Source organism: Desmodus rotundus, chromosome 7 (assembly GCF_022682495.2).
Source record: "Desmodus rotundus isolate HL8 chromosome 7, HLdesRot8A.1, whole genome shotgun sequence".
Lineage (NCBI taxonomy): Eukaryota > Metazoa > Chordata > Mammalia > Chiroptera > Phyllostomidae > Desmodus > Desmodus rotundus.
In genome coordinates, this window is record NC_071393.1 from 65,752,803 (window position 1) to 65,769,116 (window position 16,314).

General features: G+C 39.8%; 2 protein-coding genes across 2 annotated transcripts in view; one reads left to right on the forward strand and one right to left on the reverse strand.

The window, feature by feature from the left end:
• The window catches only part of SUPT16H (SPT16 homolog, facilitates chromatin remodeling subunit), a 45,336-nt gene extending 41,192 nt beyond the window's left edge, over positions 1-4,144 (forward strand). Inside the window, exons 23-26 of the mRNA XM_024567709.3 lie at positions 1,032-1,161; positions 1,857-1,986; positions 2,125-2,202; positions 2,806-4,144. Of these exons, the coding sequence (XP_024423477.1) occupies positions 1,032-1,161; positions 1,857-1,986; positions 2,125-2,202; positions 2,806-2,951 (484 nt within the window). The 3' untranslated portion in view covers positions 2,952-4,144. The remainder of the gene's footprint in view (positions 1-1,031; positions 1,162-1,856; positions 1,987-2,124; positions 2,203-2,805) is intronic.
• A 153-nt stretch (positions 4,145-4,297) lies between these two features.
• RPGRIP1 (RPGR interacting protein 1) overlaps positions 4,298-16,314 on the reverse strand; it is a 76,627-nt gene continuing 64,610 nt past the window's right edge. The window contains exons 13-16 of the mRNA XM_045202138.2: positions 12,744-12,936; positions 8,246-8,330; positions 7,201-7,331; positions 4,298-4,493 (exon numbers count right to left, since the gene is read on the reverse strand). Of these exons, the coding sequence (XP_045058073.1) occupies positions 4,378-4,493; positions 7,201-7,331; positions 8,246-8,330; positions 12,744-12,936 (525 nt within the window). The 3' untranslated portion in view covers positions 4,298-4,377. The remainder of the gene's footprint in view (positions 4,494-7,200; positions 7,332-8,245; positions 8,331-12,743; positions 12,937-16,314) is intronic.

Genomic DNA, 16,314 nt, shown 5'->3' on the forward strand with positions numbered 1-16,314 from the left:
CTTTCCTCAGTCCCCCCCTTTTTTTTCTGAGAGTAAGTACACAATTTTTTTAACTCATCTTCAGTTTCCCTCTTCTTTCTTGAACATATGGAATATATTTATAATTGCTTTTTAACATCTTTATTTGCTGCTTCATCCATCATCATTGTATTTTCTGGATCTGTTTTTGTTGGTTGAATTGTCTCCTGCTCCTTTTTATGCCTGGTAATTTGTAATTGGTTGTCAAATATTGTGATTGTGTATTTTGGGGTGCTAAGTTTTGTTACTTTAATTTTTTTACACTCTATTCTAAGGTACAGTTGTTACTTGGATTTCGTTTGATCTTTCAAGAGTTGTTCTCAGATGTCATGAGTGCTGGACCAGAACAGCTTTGAGTTGGGGCTAATTGGTCCCATCGCTGAAGTAACAGTCTTCCGAGGACTTGACTGGGTTCACTGTGTGTTATGAGGTCTTTGCACTAAAGCTGATGGGGGCAGGAATTACCTCCACCTCTATGTGGGATCTGGGAATTGTGTGGCCTACTGCTTTCCAGTGCTTCTTTGTCCCGTTCTGATTAGTTTCCTCTTGGGCTTATGCAGATCAGTCCTCCGCTACAGAATTGAGGGAATCCCTCAGCAGATCTCCAGAGCTCTCCCTATTACTCTGTCCTCTAGTACTCTCTCCCACAAATTCTAGCTGTGTCAGCTTCCCCAAACCCTCCTGTCTCTCTCTCAACTCCCAACAGCTTACCAAGTTCTAGTTGGGTTCTTCCTCCCTGAAGAAAATGGAAAAGCGTGAGATGAACTCAGGCTTACTTAGTTGAGAGAGAGAGTTTGCTTCAGTTGGTATGCTGCTTGGATGTGAGGACTAGTGCTCTGGGAATCCAAATATCAGCTGTCTGGAGCATGGTCTGGTGGCACAGTATAAAGAATACCTGTTCCCGTACATTTAAGATAAGGTTATTTGCTCTTCCTCTAACCACCAGTATGACACTGGACAGTCTCAGAAAATGTAGAGGATTGATTTTTCCTTTGTAATGTTATTTCTCCCAGTTCTTGTGACATAAAGTATACAGAAGGTGTACAGTCCCTCAACTGGACTAAAATCATGAAGACTATTGTTGATGACCCTGAGGGCTTCTTCGAACAAGGTGGCTGGTCTTTCCTGGAGCCTGAGGGTGAGGTGCGTGGGTGTGGGGTTTCTCTTCTCCTATATAGTTGCCCATTATTATTTGGGCAGTTAGGATAATGCCATATAAGTAGTACCTAAGGGACCAGACCAAGTGGGAAAATCTCTGAAACACATCTTGGTAGTACTGTTTCTCCAAATTAGATTTACAGGTAAATGATAAATTAATTGGGTATCAGTAGCCACTGACAAGATTTCTTTGAAATTACAAAAACTGTTCTTTCAATGAATTTCTTAGTATTTGGAAAAAATCCTTAAGAGAATTTTACAAAAGTTGTTGCCCAAAAAATGGTCCTCCCACCTCTGCGTAATGCATTATTACTAAGAGTATCTCTGCAGTGACTATTCCTGGGCTGGGAAGGATGAAGTGAATCTGTAAGAAATATTAATTATGAATTAGCCCTGGCTGGTATGGCTCAGTAGATTGAGTTGCCAGCCTGCGAACTGAGAGGTTGTCAGTTCGATTCCCAGTCAGGACACATGCCTGGGTTGCTGGGTGGATCCCCAATTGGGGGTGAGCAGGAGTCAGCCAATCCATGTATCTGTCATACATTGATGTTTCTCTCCCTATCCCTCTCTCTAAAAGTAAATAAATAAAATCTTTAAAAAAAAAAGAAATACTAATTATGAATTAGATATTTAAGGTATCCAATAAAACAGGAAATAATATTCTTTTTCTAATTCACCAGGGTAGTGATGCTGAGGAAGGGGATTCAGAGTCTGAAATCGAAGATGAGACTTTTAATCCTTCAGAGGATGACTATGAAGAAGAAGAAGAGGACAGTGATGAAGATTATTCATCAGAAGCTGAAGAATCAGGTTAGTCTTCACGGGGAAAAGTTTCTGTGGCTTCCTAATCTAATGTAATTTCTGGAAACTACTTTTTTAGAAGGGAAGTATTCTATCATTTCATTCCATTTTAGTCTAATGACTAATGCTTAATCAATTTTATTCCAGACTATTCCAAGGAATCATTGGGCAGTGAAGAAGAGAGTGGAAAGGATTGGGATGAACTAGAGGAAGAAGCCCGAAAAGGTAAATTTTTTATTGTGGTTTTTTTTTTAATTTGTTTTATTTTTTGAGGCACAAATTTCTAACATTGTAGTCCTTACCCATCAGAGAAAACAAGGTCTGGAATGTGTGTATATTCTCCAAGAGGCGTGACTGCCTAATTGGATGCTCTTTTGATCTCCTCAAGCCCCCAATGGGCCCATCGCCATGACTGCCACAAGTCTCACAGGGCTCCAGAATTAGGCCACTTGGTTTCTAAATCTAAGTCCTATAATAGTCTAACTTTCTAGGCCTCTTCAAAGTTAGGGAAGTTTGTATAGTGCCAGTACTCTGAAACCAAATAAGATGAAAGGAAGTATTATCTACTGTATCCTAAACATTATGATAGGTACTTTGTGTAGATTACCTTATTTAATCCTAAAACGATTTTCCATTTTATAAACAAATGAAATGTTAAGTATTTGGAAATGTTAAGTATTTGCCCAAGGTCACACAACTGGTGAGTGACTGAGTAAAGATTAAAACCTTGGTCTAACTCCAGACCATGTTCTATTCCATGCTATCTAGTAGCATTAGGTACCCTAAAGCTAATACATCCAACTAGGAATACCTCTTTCTTCTATTTAGCGGACCGTGAAAGTCGTTACGAGGAAGAAGAAGAACAGAGTCGAAGTATGAGCCGGAAGAGGAAGGCATCTGTGCACAGTTCAGGCCGTGGCTCTAACCGTGGTTCCAGACACAGCTCTGCACCCCCCAAGAAAAAGAGGAAGTAACTTCTGAACTTTGGCTCTCAGTTCCATTGTTCCTCCAGCCAACCCCTGAAAATTTTACATGACAGAAACTGTATTTTTCCTTTTTTTTTTTTTTTTTTGAAGTTTTGCCATTTGTGTTTATGGGTTTAGGGGGCCATTTGTGTGGACCAATTAACTCGGGGGAATTCCGGGCCCACCAGGACATGTGCCAATGGCCCCGTCCAGCTGGCAAGGCAGGAGGTGTTCTTGAAGAAGGGCAGAGGCTTCCGCTGTTAATAAATACCATTTCATTCCTCTCTCTTCCTATCACCTTCTGCCAGGACATCAGTGGCTTCTGACATCTTATTCTTCGATGTCTCAAAGCTGTATTTCCAAGATGTTGGTACAAGGTGACTCTTAACTAATTGTACCACGGTTCTTGACCAGCAGACTCAATCCTCCATCCTACACTACTGCTATGACCTTCCTCACGTCTCTTTAAGTTCCATCTTTTCAGTACTCAAGAAAAGGTTCTTAGAATTTCAGGTTCTTACAATTTGCTAATGATTGTGATAAACTGTCAACTTGAGTTAGTGAGGTAGATCAGGTGGTACCTTTGTGTGGGTTTTCCTGCTTTCTTTTCACATGCAGATTCTGGGGTTTTTCTGCTGCCTTGGAAGACATAAGAAGCAGTGACACTTCCTAGGTTGGTTTCATCCTACTTTCAAATTCACACATGGTATATTGGTAGAAACAAAATTGTTTATTTTCTGATATACCTGAGTAAGAATGGTATACCTGCTTCTAGTAAAATCTAGAAGGAGGCTCAAAAGGATCAACATGTAGATCTGGAAGGGACAAGAGTCATGCCTTGGGCCTAGAACACCCTGATGAGAAAAGAAAAGAGGAAGGGAGGCCATACCCACAACATGACCTCTCTTCACTGCTGCTTCTTTTTTTTTTTTTTTTTAATTTGTCTTGCATTGTCCTGTATTTATCAGTTTCTGTTGAATAGCTTTTTAAGTATTTGGGGAGTTCATCTTGCCATCCTCCCCCTTCTGGTTCTCTGCACCCACCTGTTCCACTGCAGTTCATTCTGTGTTCTTCAAGAGAGGAGAGGGAGGGGACTCAAATTTTGTTTGTTTGTTTGTTTTTTTCTCCTTAGCAGTAGGGCTTGATATTTTCAATTTTGGAAGAACTAAAAGATAAATAAACTGTGGTGTTTTTTTGTTGTTGTTTTGTTTTTATAAATTCAACTTTTGTAACAGTTCTTTTGCAGTTCCTGCTAAGGCATGAGAAGATAATGCCTGTATTCATCTAGTACCACAAAAACAAGCTTTCATATTCTAAGCTTTTGTGATTAGATTGATAGATCACAGTAAATCAAATTCATGGTATAACAAGTTACTTTATAAGAGACTTTTTACTATGGTTCCCTCACAGAGTTTAGAATGGAATACCACTTGTTCTATTGCAAAAACAAATCTGCAGTCATCTCCTTGTAAATAGCACGGAATGCAGCAGCAGCTTGAAGGGACACCTTCAGACTTCCTATTGGGGTAGCCTGGTCTGCAGGACTAACAACTGTTGGGAAAGGAAAAAGAACTGTGTCAGGCAGGCAGCACCATCATTCAATTAAAAAGTCACATGTTGCATGCTAGGAACACTAAGAGTTTACTTCATTTCTTAGGGTGACTCAGTCTAGTGGAAGACAGAGGAAAACATAGTTATTACAGTATGGTAAGTGCTGTGATGAAAACTCAAGGTGCTTTGGGAACTCAAAGAAGCAGCACCTAACCCAGAATAGAGGAATTTGAAAAAGGCTTTCTGGAGAAAATCCCTGAACGGTCTTTAAAATGTAAAAGATTTTAAACATGTGCCAAGACATGAGAACGTGGCAAGTTGAAAAGTGCAAGGAGTGACAGAAATGAACCTATGCAGATAAGCAAGGGCCAGATCATAAAGTGCCTGGTTTATCTTCCAAGGAATTTGGTTTTAACTGAAGGTATCAGTGACAATTTTTATTTTGGATTCTAGAAAAATGGCTGTATTATTTGGGTAGTATATTCAAAGGGGCACAAATAGATAGGAAAGGTAGTTAGCACACAGTTGTGGTAACTCAGGAGAGAAATTAAGGGGTCTGAAATAGAGGGTAGGGACAGACTCAATATTTAAAGTAAAATACAGTAGTATTTTGTGATTGAATGTTGGGAAGTGGGGGGAAGGTTGGAATCAAGAATGACCATTTTAATTAGGATAACAAGGTGAATGGTGGGTAAGAGGGAACATCAAGGGATAAAATTGTAGTGGAGGAGTGGAGAAGTCCCAAGGGCATACAAGTGGACTATTTGCTGTTAAGTCTGAATTGTATTAAAAACCTGGTCTAGAAACCTAGATTTGAGATAGTTTTTAGGTTAAAGATAAAATCCTGAGAGTGGATGCGAACACCTAGGAAAGGGTATGTGGAGAATAAACGGCCAAGAATTGACCCAGGGGAATCCAACATTCAAACCCAGGAAGAAGAGCCTGCAAAGGAAACATCTCCAGGGAGTGACATGGACCATCAAAATGACTTAAAAACCAAGGGAGAAGAGTTTAAAGAAAGAAAGTTCAAGTAGGATGACTAGAAAACCAATTGGATTTGGCAATAAGGAAAATTGGTAAGAACAGAGTCCAAAATATTTGGATGGAAACTTGATCTTAATTGAAGAATATAGGAGATACCAAAAATAGAGAGTATTATGGACTGACTATTCAGCAAGCATTTCAAGGAGCTGAGTTTTGAAGGGGTAAGAGAGTCTAGTTTCAGAGCTAGAAGAGTGTGTAAACCTGAAAGGAAGGGAAGCCATAGCAAGGAAATTACTATAAAGTTTTCTTTTGACGATTAAAAGGAAAATTGAGGAGCATTCATTGGCTCTAGGGATTGTGAGGTCACTAGAAAAGGTTTAAGAGTGTTCCCCTCATGTACAAAGGGCATGGAAACCAGGAAGAACATGGCACATTTAGGAAATGGGGACAGGAATAGAAATTGGGAGCAAGAGTTGGAAAACAGACCCGCCATGTGCCAAGCGTGTTCATAAGCACTTTAATTATTCTTCCCTTAACCCTTCACTGAAGTGCTCCCTTAATCGTCATGGCACCTGTTGTGAGACAGGAGCTGCTGTTCTCATAGTTGAGGAAACAGGCACAGAGCGGTTAAGTAACTTGCCCAATATCACAGTTAACTAGGGGGATTTAATGAAGAATCTTGTGTACCAGTGAAAGCTTGAACTTTGTAGCCTTTGGTCTGAATAATATACCTCAAAATTAAGTATAATCAGTAAAGATTTTATGTCTCAAACATATACATAAGTCAAGTTTCACAAAATACTCTGTGCAATGTACTTTGATATTTGGGGGCTTTTTTCCCCTTCAAATTCTTACTTAATTTCACCATCCACTAGGGGTTAATGACTGGAAGTTCAAAAATCGTTGGTTTAGTGGATAGTCTTAAATGCATGCCTCCTACAGCGTAGTAGCTAAGGTTAAGTGTGTGAAGTACCAGGTGTGTAAGGTAATGGAGCAGGGAGGACTGGACAGAGCAGGCCCACCTAAAGGCATTAAAATGTGAATATTTTAAAAACATTGGTCTTACAGCAAACAGTCTTAAAAACATTTGAGAAACATGTGGTGATCAAATGTATAGAAACACTGTAGTAGATGGAAATAGTATGGAAGAAACCAGCGACAGGGAGACCAGAAAACTATCACAATAGTGGGAATGTAGTTAAGACACTTCTGAAGTAGAATGGATAAGCTTGGTCACCAATGTTGTGAGATGTGAGGGAAGAGGAGAGCTGGTGTCTGTCTAAGAAAATGGGTGCGTGATAATGCATTAAAAGAGAAGGGGTATTAGCTGCCTTTACAAACTTCATATGCGTTAAGAGGTCAGAAATTCTGGTGTTTAAATTTGACTGAAATTAAAAGAAGTTGTCTTTTCAAAATTTTCCTATCTGAAACAGGAGATGCATAATAGATTCTAGTCATCATGAGGTAAAATAGACCTCATGGTCTATTTTTATTTTAGCCCATATAAATAGACCTTATTTATATGGGCTAAAATAGACAACTGACTATTCTCAGGCTTGATCTAGAAATAAATAGAGCTGTAGGGATTTCAGTCCGGTTTGTGTCTCATAAACTTTGTAGCAGTAATTATGTACTGAAGGTAAAACACGAGAAGTATTCCTCATTAGGATGATTTCCTTAGAAATAAGTGGAACCGAGGAGCACAAAAGTATGTATTACTCACTGTCTAGCTCTTGCTCTAGAATGTCTCTTCCTGATTGCATGATCTGCCACAGTTCCAGATATGCGTATCCTACTTCTTGACATTCTTTCTTTTCATCATCCATAGGATCACTTACCACTGTAAACTTTAAACTGGGGGGTGGGGGGGGGGCGGGGAGAGGGGAGCAGAAATTACATTTAACTTAGCATTGCTGATACCTTTAGGCCTAAAAAAGAGTAAAGTTAAAAGTAATCATAACTTTGACAATGTCTTCCTTGAATCACTTTTTCTTTGCCTGCATTTTACAAAACTACAACAGCAAAAAGAGGGAGGACTTAGTATAATTCAAAGTAACAAGCGGCTTGAGAAGAAGGGACTATAACACTCAAGACACACACACATGAAAAGGAGGTAGGGTTGCCAGATTTTGGAAAGGAAGGAAGGTAGGAGGGAGGGAGGGAGAAACCCAAAACAGATGCCTACTTAAACTTTAATTTCAAATTTCAGCTAAGCAAGGAATAATTTTGTAGGTATATCCCATGTATTTCATCTGGAACCTCTTAAAGGAGGCCTCCTCAGATTACAGGAATAATGATGATTGACTTCTCTGAAACTTACAGCAGACCTAGAATTTACTTCAATTATACCAAAGCATTTCCTGTAAAGAAATAATATTTAACACCTAAATACAAAATCAATATTATAAAGGCATAATATTTGGTAAGCTGGCAATGGTTCTGTGTTGATGAGAAATGAATCAAATTATCTTAAAATACTGCAGCAGTTTGTCCATTCCATATAGTGCACTGTCAGTATTCAAGTAAATTGCCTCAAAAAAAAGTACTTAGGTGCTGGTATGGGAGAGAAATGAACTAAACTATGAGATTATATACTTTATTAGATGGTTAGCCATGAACACAGATTAAACTCAAATAGGTGAGAAATTCATTAAGAGTAAATTAATATAAAAGAAGTTGTTTAAAATATGCAATATCAACACAAAACCAAGCAAACTCTTGCATTCCCATGTGAATATCCCCTTTCAAAGTGGAAAGTAAATGCTTACCGTCCTTGCTGAGGATCTTGTCTATTCAGCATGGTGAATAGAAACTGCCTTCGGCCTTTTTGCTCTGCTGGGTCCAGGTCTATCACTGTATTAGGTTAAGAGGGAAAAAAGCAAAGAATCATATACTTTTGCTACTTAGGCACTAAGACTTTCATAAGTAATACATATATAAAACAAAAGTTGGAAAACTAGGGCCCATCGGCTGGCCACCCATTTTCATAAATACAGTTTCATTGAACACAGCCATGCCTATTTATTTATGTATCTGTGGCTGCTTTCTAACTACAATGATAGCGTTGAATAGTTGTGATAGAGACAGTTTGGCCTACAAAGCCTAAAATATTTACTATCTTTCCCTTTAAGAAATAGTTTGTCAACCTTTGATATAAAGGAAGCCATCCAATCTACATTGAAAGACAAGATAGATGTGCTCCCACCACTTCACTGGCAAAAGAATTCTGGGAGACATTTTCTTTAAACTGCCTTGAGATCTGGGTTTTGTAGCAGTTCAACTTAAGGTGCTTGTCTGAACATCCATTCCTCCCTTTCCTCCTCATTTTTATATGGGAATGTTGTAGCTGCCAATAAACTGGCATACGTATTCCAGCCTCTTCTTCAGCTAGATTTGGCCACAAGATTAAGTTTCAGCCATTATGTTGTATGAAATCTGCCTAATAGGCTCAGCTGGGAGGTGTTCTTCCTTTCACCAGCAGCCATTAAGGACCATGTAGAAACTGAGTAACTAAAAGGATGGAGGACAGGCACCTGGATGGTAGGAAGGCAAAAGAGAAGTTTGGACCCTTGATGGTAGCATAGAGCCTCAGCCCTGAACTACCCACACGTGAACTCATTTTACACAAGTGTGAAATAAACTTCTATCTGGTATTAAGGACAGGATGTACTTTTTAAAAAAAAAAGGTATAGAAAACAAGAAACAGCTCTTATAAATTTAAAATATTCAGTCAATGACTGGAAGATAAAATTAAGGAAATCTCTCAAAAATTGAAAGAAAGAAAAAACAGGTAGAATTATAGGAAGGAAATGATAAAATTAGAGGATCAATTTGGAAGATCCAAATTCTACTAAGAAAATGAGAAAATGTTAAGAGACAAAATTATCAAAGAAATGCAATAATACTTCCCAGAACTAAAAGCCACACAAGCTTCCATATTAAAAGAGTGCACAGAATGGCCAGAACAACTAAAGGAAAAATATGCACATTACTCTGAAATTTAAAAACACTAGCAATAGGACGAGAACCAAGATGGCGGCGTAGGTAGACACACTGCGCCTCCTCGCACAACCAGAACTGACAGAGAATCGAACAGCAAGGGGGACCAACACCAAGGAAACAGAAAATAATCATTCATCCAGACTGGTAGGAGGGGCGGAGACGGCACTGGGGTGGAGAGGACTCGCGTGGCTGTGGCGGGACTGAGACTGGCGGAGTGTGGGACAAATGGCGCAGGCAGTCCGAGCACTAGCAGACCCTGCGGTCCCACATTTGCACAGATAAACCCAGAGGGCCGGACCCAGAGTGGCGGAGAGTGGGGCAGGCAGAGTGGCGGATAGCACCCTGCGGCACATTCGCCCGCAGATAAACCGGATGAACGGCGGGCAGAGAAGCAGACCGCTGCGCAACCCAGGGCTCCAGCCCGGGGAAATAAAGCCTCAAACCTCTGATTGAAAGCGCCCCTGGGGGTTGGGGCGGCAGGAGAGACTCCCAGCCTCACAGGATCGGTTGTTGGAGAGACCCACAGGGGCCTAGAGTGTGCACAGGCCCACTTACTCGGGAACCAGCACCAGAGGGGCCCAGTTTGATTGTGGGTAGCGGAGTGAAAGACTGAAATCCGGAGGAGAGTGAAGCGGGCGCCATTGCTCCCTCTCGGCCCCGCCCCCACGTACAGCATCACAGCAGCGACCAGCATTACCCCGCCCCGGTGAACACCTAAGGCTCCGCCCCTTAAAGTAACAGACGCGCCAAGACAAACAAACAAAAAAAATGGCCCAAATGACAGAACACTTCAAAGCTCCAGAAAAAATACAACTAAGCAACGAAGAGATAGCCAACCTATCGGATGCACAGTTCAAAGCACTGGTTATCAATATGCTCACAGACTTGGTTGAATCTATTCGAAAAACAGATGAAAAAATGAAGCCTATGCTAAGAGAAACAAAGGAAAATGTACAGGGAACCAATAGTGATGAGAAGGAAACTGGGACTCAAATCAATGGTATGGACCAGAAGGAAGAAACAAACATTCAACCAGAAAAGAATGAAGAAACAAGAACTTGGAAAAATGAGGAGAGGCTTAGGAACCTCCAGGACACCTTGAAACGTTCCAACATCCGAATTATAGGGGTGCCAGAAGGAGAAGAGGAAGAACAAAAAATTGAAAACTTATTTGAACAAATAATGGAGAACTTCCCCGATCTGGCAAAGGAAATAGACTTCCGGGAAGTCCAGGAAGCTCAGAGAGTCCCAAAGAAGCTGGACCCAAGGAGGAACACAACAAGACACATCATAATTACATTACCCAAGATTAAACGCAAGGACCTACGTCCAAGATTACTTTATCCAGCAAAGCTATCATTTAGAGTGGAAGGGAGGATAAAGTGCTTCTCAGATAAGGTCAAGTTGAAGAGGCTCATCATCACCAAGCCCTTATTATATGAAATGTTAAAGGGAGTTACCTAAGAAAAAGATCAAAAATAGGAACAGTAAAAATGACAGCAAACTCACAGTTATTAACGACCACACATAAAACAAAAACGAGAGCAAACTAGGCAAACAACTAGAACATGAGGGTTGTCAATAAGGGAGTGGGAGGAGGAGAGGGGGGGAAAGGTACAGAGAATAAGTAGCATAGATGATAGGTGGAAAATAGACAGGGGGAGGGTAAAAATAGTGTAGGAAATGTAGAAGCCAAAGAACTTATAAGTATGACCCATGGACATGAACTATGGGGGGGGGAATGTGGGAGGGAGGGGGGTGGGCAGGATGGAGTGGAGTGGGGGGGGAAATGGGACAACTGTAATAGCATAATCAATAAATATATTTAAAAAAAAATTAAAAAAAATGAAAACACTAGCAATAAAGAGAAAATGTTCAAATATTTTTGGAAGGAAGGGAATAGTTTTCATACAAAGATTACACGGCTAGAAAACCATGAACCAACTGCTTTGAAATTCTTAACAGGAACTACTATAAAGGACACATGGACAAAACCAAGGGGGAGGGTGGAGGTGGGGGAGGGAGGTGGGTTCAGCTGGGGTGGGGTGGAGGGATGGGGAGAAAAGGCATACAACTGTAATTGAATAACAATAAAAATTTTAAAAAAAGAAATTCTTAATAAAAATGTTTTCAATATAGGTGTCTATACTCAGTGTAATTATCAACTGAATATATAGGTAAAATAGAGATTTTGAAATAGCATGACTGTCTCAAAATATTTACTGGAAAGTATGATCTATTAAAAAAAGAAGTTAAATCAGACAAGATGACAAAGGATACAGGAGACAGGAAAGCCAACATAGGAGAGAACTGAATAAATGTTCTAAATGGCAGCAGTGGTAGTAGCTGAACTGTAGGCTAGAAAGGAAGAGGAGGATGAAGAGAAGTCTTCTGGAAAAAAAATAGATAAATTATTTGACAGGTTTAATTATTGCAACATTTGGAAAGGCTGATGGAGGATATGAAAAGAATTACAATAGTTATAATAAAAATTAAACAAATGAAAAATGGAGGCAAGTAAAAAAATAAACAAGAAAAGATATGATCATGATGTACTCCTTGGTTCTTCAAGAATTAATATTTACATATCTATAATAATGGAGACAATTAAGATTTCATTAAATAAAAATTATGATCCAATTATATGGGAAGAAGGGAACATAGGTGTGGTGTGAGGGAAATTTTGTGTTCCAAGATAGGAAGCCAGAAGAGATAATCGCTAAAGTTGGTAAATCAGGAAATTACAATAGAAACATTATTCAGAAATATGGAGTTAAATAACAGAAGAAATAACAAGAAGTGAAAAGTGGTATGGTGGGCTGAGGGGAAGGGTGAGGGAGTGATTTTTAGAGAAGGAGTGGGTCAAAGGACTGTTTACTTTTTTAAAAAAGATTTTATTTATTTATTTTTAGAGAGAAGAGAAGGAAGGGAGAAAGAGGGAGAGAAACATCAATAGGTTGCCTTTTGCACTCACCCAAGTGGGGACCTGGCCCACATCCCAGCCAGGTGCCCTGACAGAGAATCAAACCAGCAACCTTTCTGTTCACAGGCCACACTCAATCCACTGAGCCATACCAGCTAGATCTGTTTACTTTTAATTTAAAGTCTTTTTAAATCTACTTGATATGTGTAAATATATGCAAATACTATTTTGATTAACAAAAAAGTGTTGGATCCACCCCATCAGAAGTCCAGAATAGTTCTGGCCCTTTGGTCTCAACGTCCATCAACCCCCTCTCCCACAGATCACAGGGGATGCCTCACCCTTGCTAAAGTGGAAGTAGATCTCTTCTCCTGCCCTTGGTTTCCTCAGGGATACTGGAGTCTCTGTCTCTGACAAGGGTAGATCGTAGAACTTGTACTCCACATACACCTGTTTTACATTCTCATCAGATATCACCTCAGCTTCTGAGTAGAAGGCCAGGCTGACAATTTCAATGCACATTTTCTCTGAACCCTGATAAGAAGAAGATATTTATTTCCCATAGGTTAGTGATGCTCCAAGGATATATATTCAACTTAATTAACACATACTCTCTATCAATCACAGGCATACTCCATTTACCCTATTACCCTTTAAGAATCAATTTATAGGTAAAACTGGCACCAAAACAACTTGACTGAATTGTCCCCTAATGTATCATTCTAGCTCCTAGTCCATGGACTTATGTCCTCAGACCTGCCTTTCTCAGCCATCTCCACATATAGAAAGAATCAAGAAACTTTCTAAGCAGATAGCTTTCCTTCAACTTTCTTAATGAAGACCAATCCAGCATTCTCCCAAGATTAGTTCCTATGAGACCTGCTGGAAGATGCTAGAGACTTAATAGCTGTTTTAGCCACTATAGCAAAGTGCCGCCCAATGCCCAGTCCTGCACCCACTTAAGTGCAGGCCACAGAGGAGGATATCAGACCACGCTGCCCTCCCACAGCAACTTCAATACTTTCAGCTCCACTTCAGGGTCACAACCACCACCACCATCCTCTCTTTTAATGATCTCTGTGTCTGTTTTCACATTAGAGATGCCAGGAGGAGGGCTGACATCTCTAGTTTCAGGAAATAGGCTGAGGCCAATGTAAATCCTCTCCTCCTACAGTGTTGCAGCAAGGATTCTTGGCTCTGAATTCTTTAAGGGAGAGGGGTGTAGGGTCTCTTCTGTACCTGCTTCCTACTGAAGGGGGTCAGAGATTTCCTTCACAGCCAAGTGATCCTTGCTCTCTGTCAGAGGGACAATGAGGCCTGGGCACAAAAGGAAGTTTCCAGGGTGTCTAAAGTGGGCAACAGGGAGTATTTCCAGAGTATGAGTAGGGCTTATAATACTTCCAAAAAGGCACACTTCTAATGAAGTATGACATTCATTAAGAGCTCCAAATCTATTTTTAGTTCCTCCATTGCCCAATTTATACTGGGGCCAGGTTGTGTTGCAAAAGATTAGACTTTTATTGTTTTTTCTTGAGGGACTCAGGGTCAAATTTCTCCCATTTGGCAAGTGTTGCAATTATTTTTAACGTGTGAATCCTATGCTGTAGTCTCAAGAAAAGTTAAGCAGAACTTCTCCAGGTATGTCTGAGGAATAGGTATTTTACAAACGAATGGTTCTGTGATCTCTATCTTACAAAAAAAATACCCCTGCCATAATTAATAGGGATGAACATTTCCCCTATAGTTAATAATGAACAACCACTAGAATTTAAGTTTCAATGTGTGTATCTGCATGTGTGTGTATAAAGATCACTGAAATAAAAGTATCCTGAAACAATTCTTAACCTTACTGTGTATGATGCAAACTGTTCTTCTGCATTCTAATCTATATATCTGGGTTTTGTTTTTCTTTAGTGCTGGCTAGGACCCGCCTTATTTTGATTACATTCCCTGCTAGTAGATGCCAGTTCATAGTTGAAAAACATTGCACCAGAGTTACAGGATATAACACTATAGCCATTTGCCACATGTGGCTATTGAGCACTTGAAACATGGCTAATCTGAATTGCAATTGGCTGTCAGTATGAAATTCACACAGGATTTTGAAGACTTTGCATGAAAAAAATGAATGTAAGATATATCAATAATTTTTCCCATTGATTGTATGTTGAAATGACAATACCTTAGATATTTAGGTTACATAAAATATATTTTTAAATGTATATATTTAAATTTTTTATTTGTTTTATTTATTTGTTTATTTGTTTTATTTGTTTCTTTTGTCACTTTTAATGTGGCCACTAGAAAAATTTTAATTACATTTGCAGCTCACATTATAATTCTGTTGGAAAGCACTTTGTAGACTCTATTTGGAGGTGGAGCCTTTGGGAGGTAATTAGGTCATGAGAGTGGAGCCCTCATGAATGGGATTAGTGCCTTTACAAGAAGAGGCCACAGCAGGCTTGTTCTCTTTCTGCCATGTGAAGGTACAGTGAAAAGTTGACAGTCTGCAACCTGGAAGAGGGTCCTCACCAGAATCTGACCAAGCTGGCACCCAGATTTTGGACTTCAAGCCTTGAGAACTGTGAGAAATAAATTACTGTTGTTTTTTTAAAATAAGCAGCCCAGACTCTGTCACTTCATTGTAACAGGACAAGTTGGCTAAGATATGGTTTGATGTTTCAGTTTGATCCAGAACCCTTTACATGAACTAGTTCCATTATGTAATTTTATTGGGGCTGAAGTGCAAAAAAAAAAGTATACAATTAGTAATATTAAATCACATTAACTACTGTATATACTAACTCATTTGAACTTGATGGCAGAAACTCTAAGAGCAGTTAGTTATGCAGCATTAGTGCCAGACAGACAGCTCCCTTCAGCTTATTAGTTTAGGATGCTAGCTAATTTGGCTGGGGGGTGGAGTTGCTAAAATTAATTAACTAGCATATATAAGGGGTCAGGACATCCTTCACATGTGAAATTAAGAGTATAAGAGAATAGAATAAACTTTAAGGTTCTTGATACACACTACAGCTAAAAGACAGTAACCTGAGACCATAGAGCAAATGGAAATGATTGCTCCCTTATCATTAGTAGCTGTTAAGAAGGGGAGGGAAATGTTTTCTATGGTCCACTCAGAATGGGAGATTGATTCCTAAGACCAGGAATGGGACTTCATCTGGAGGAAACCATGTTTGGCCTGAGGTAATTTCTTGGGAACTCTTAGAGGGAAGATAAGTACAGAGGGCCTTTAGGAACCCTGTGCTGATGAATAGGGCCTCCAAAATGGTCCTACACACATCCTATGAACACAGGAACTGTCCTAAATCAGGACTCAAAGAAAGGCTGTTAAAGATTGATATGTATTGTCATTGTGTAACTTTACTATCAGTATAAGTGAAACACATTTCGGAAGGGTCTTTTTAAAGTTGTACTGTTCAACCTATTCGACTGACCTGGCAGGCAAAAGAGAAATGAAGCTCCCCCAGGTTTCAATCCCCTCCCCTTAGGGCCTGGTCCTTCTTTGTAGGGATCACCACCAGATTATAAAAGCTTGACCTTGAGGACTAGAATATTTCAGAGAGGAAAGAATATTGCCATCATCAACATCGTCATCACTATCATTTAGGACTTAAATTTGTCTCTGGCATTGTACTGAACCCTTACCACACATTACCTTATTTAAATCTTGCCTCATCACTGTAAGGTAGGCACACTTAACACCAGTGCTTTACAGATGAGGAAACAAAGCCTAAGAGATGGTAAGTAGCAGAGCTGAATCTAAACCACTTCTGCCTGAACCAAATCTCCATGCTCTTAAACACTACCCTCCTTTGCCTCCTCTGTTATCTGGGCTGACTTGAGGCAGAAGAGTAACAGCTCAAGTGTTGTATCTGGGCCACCAACTCC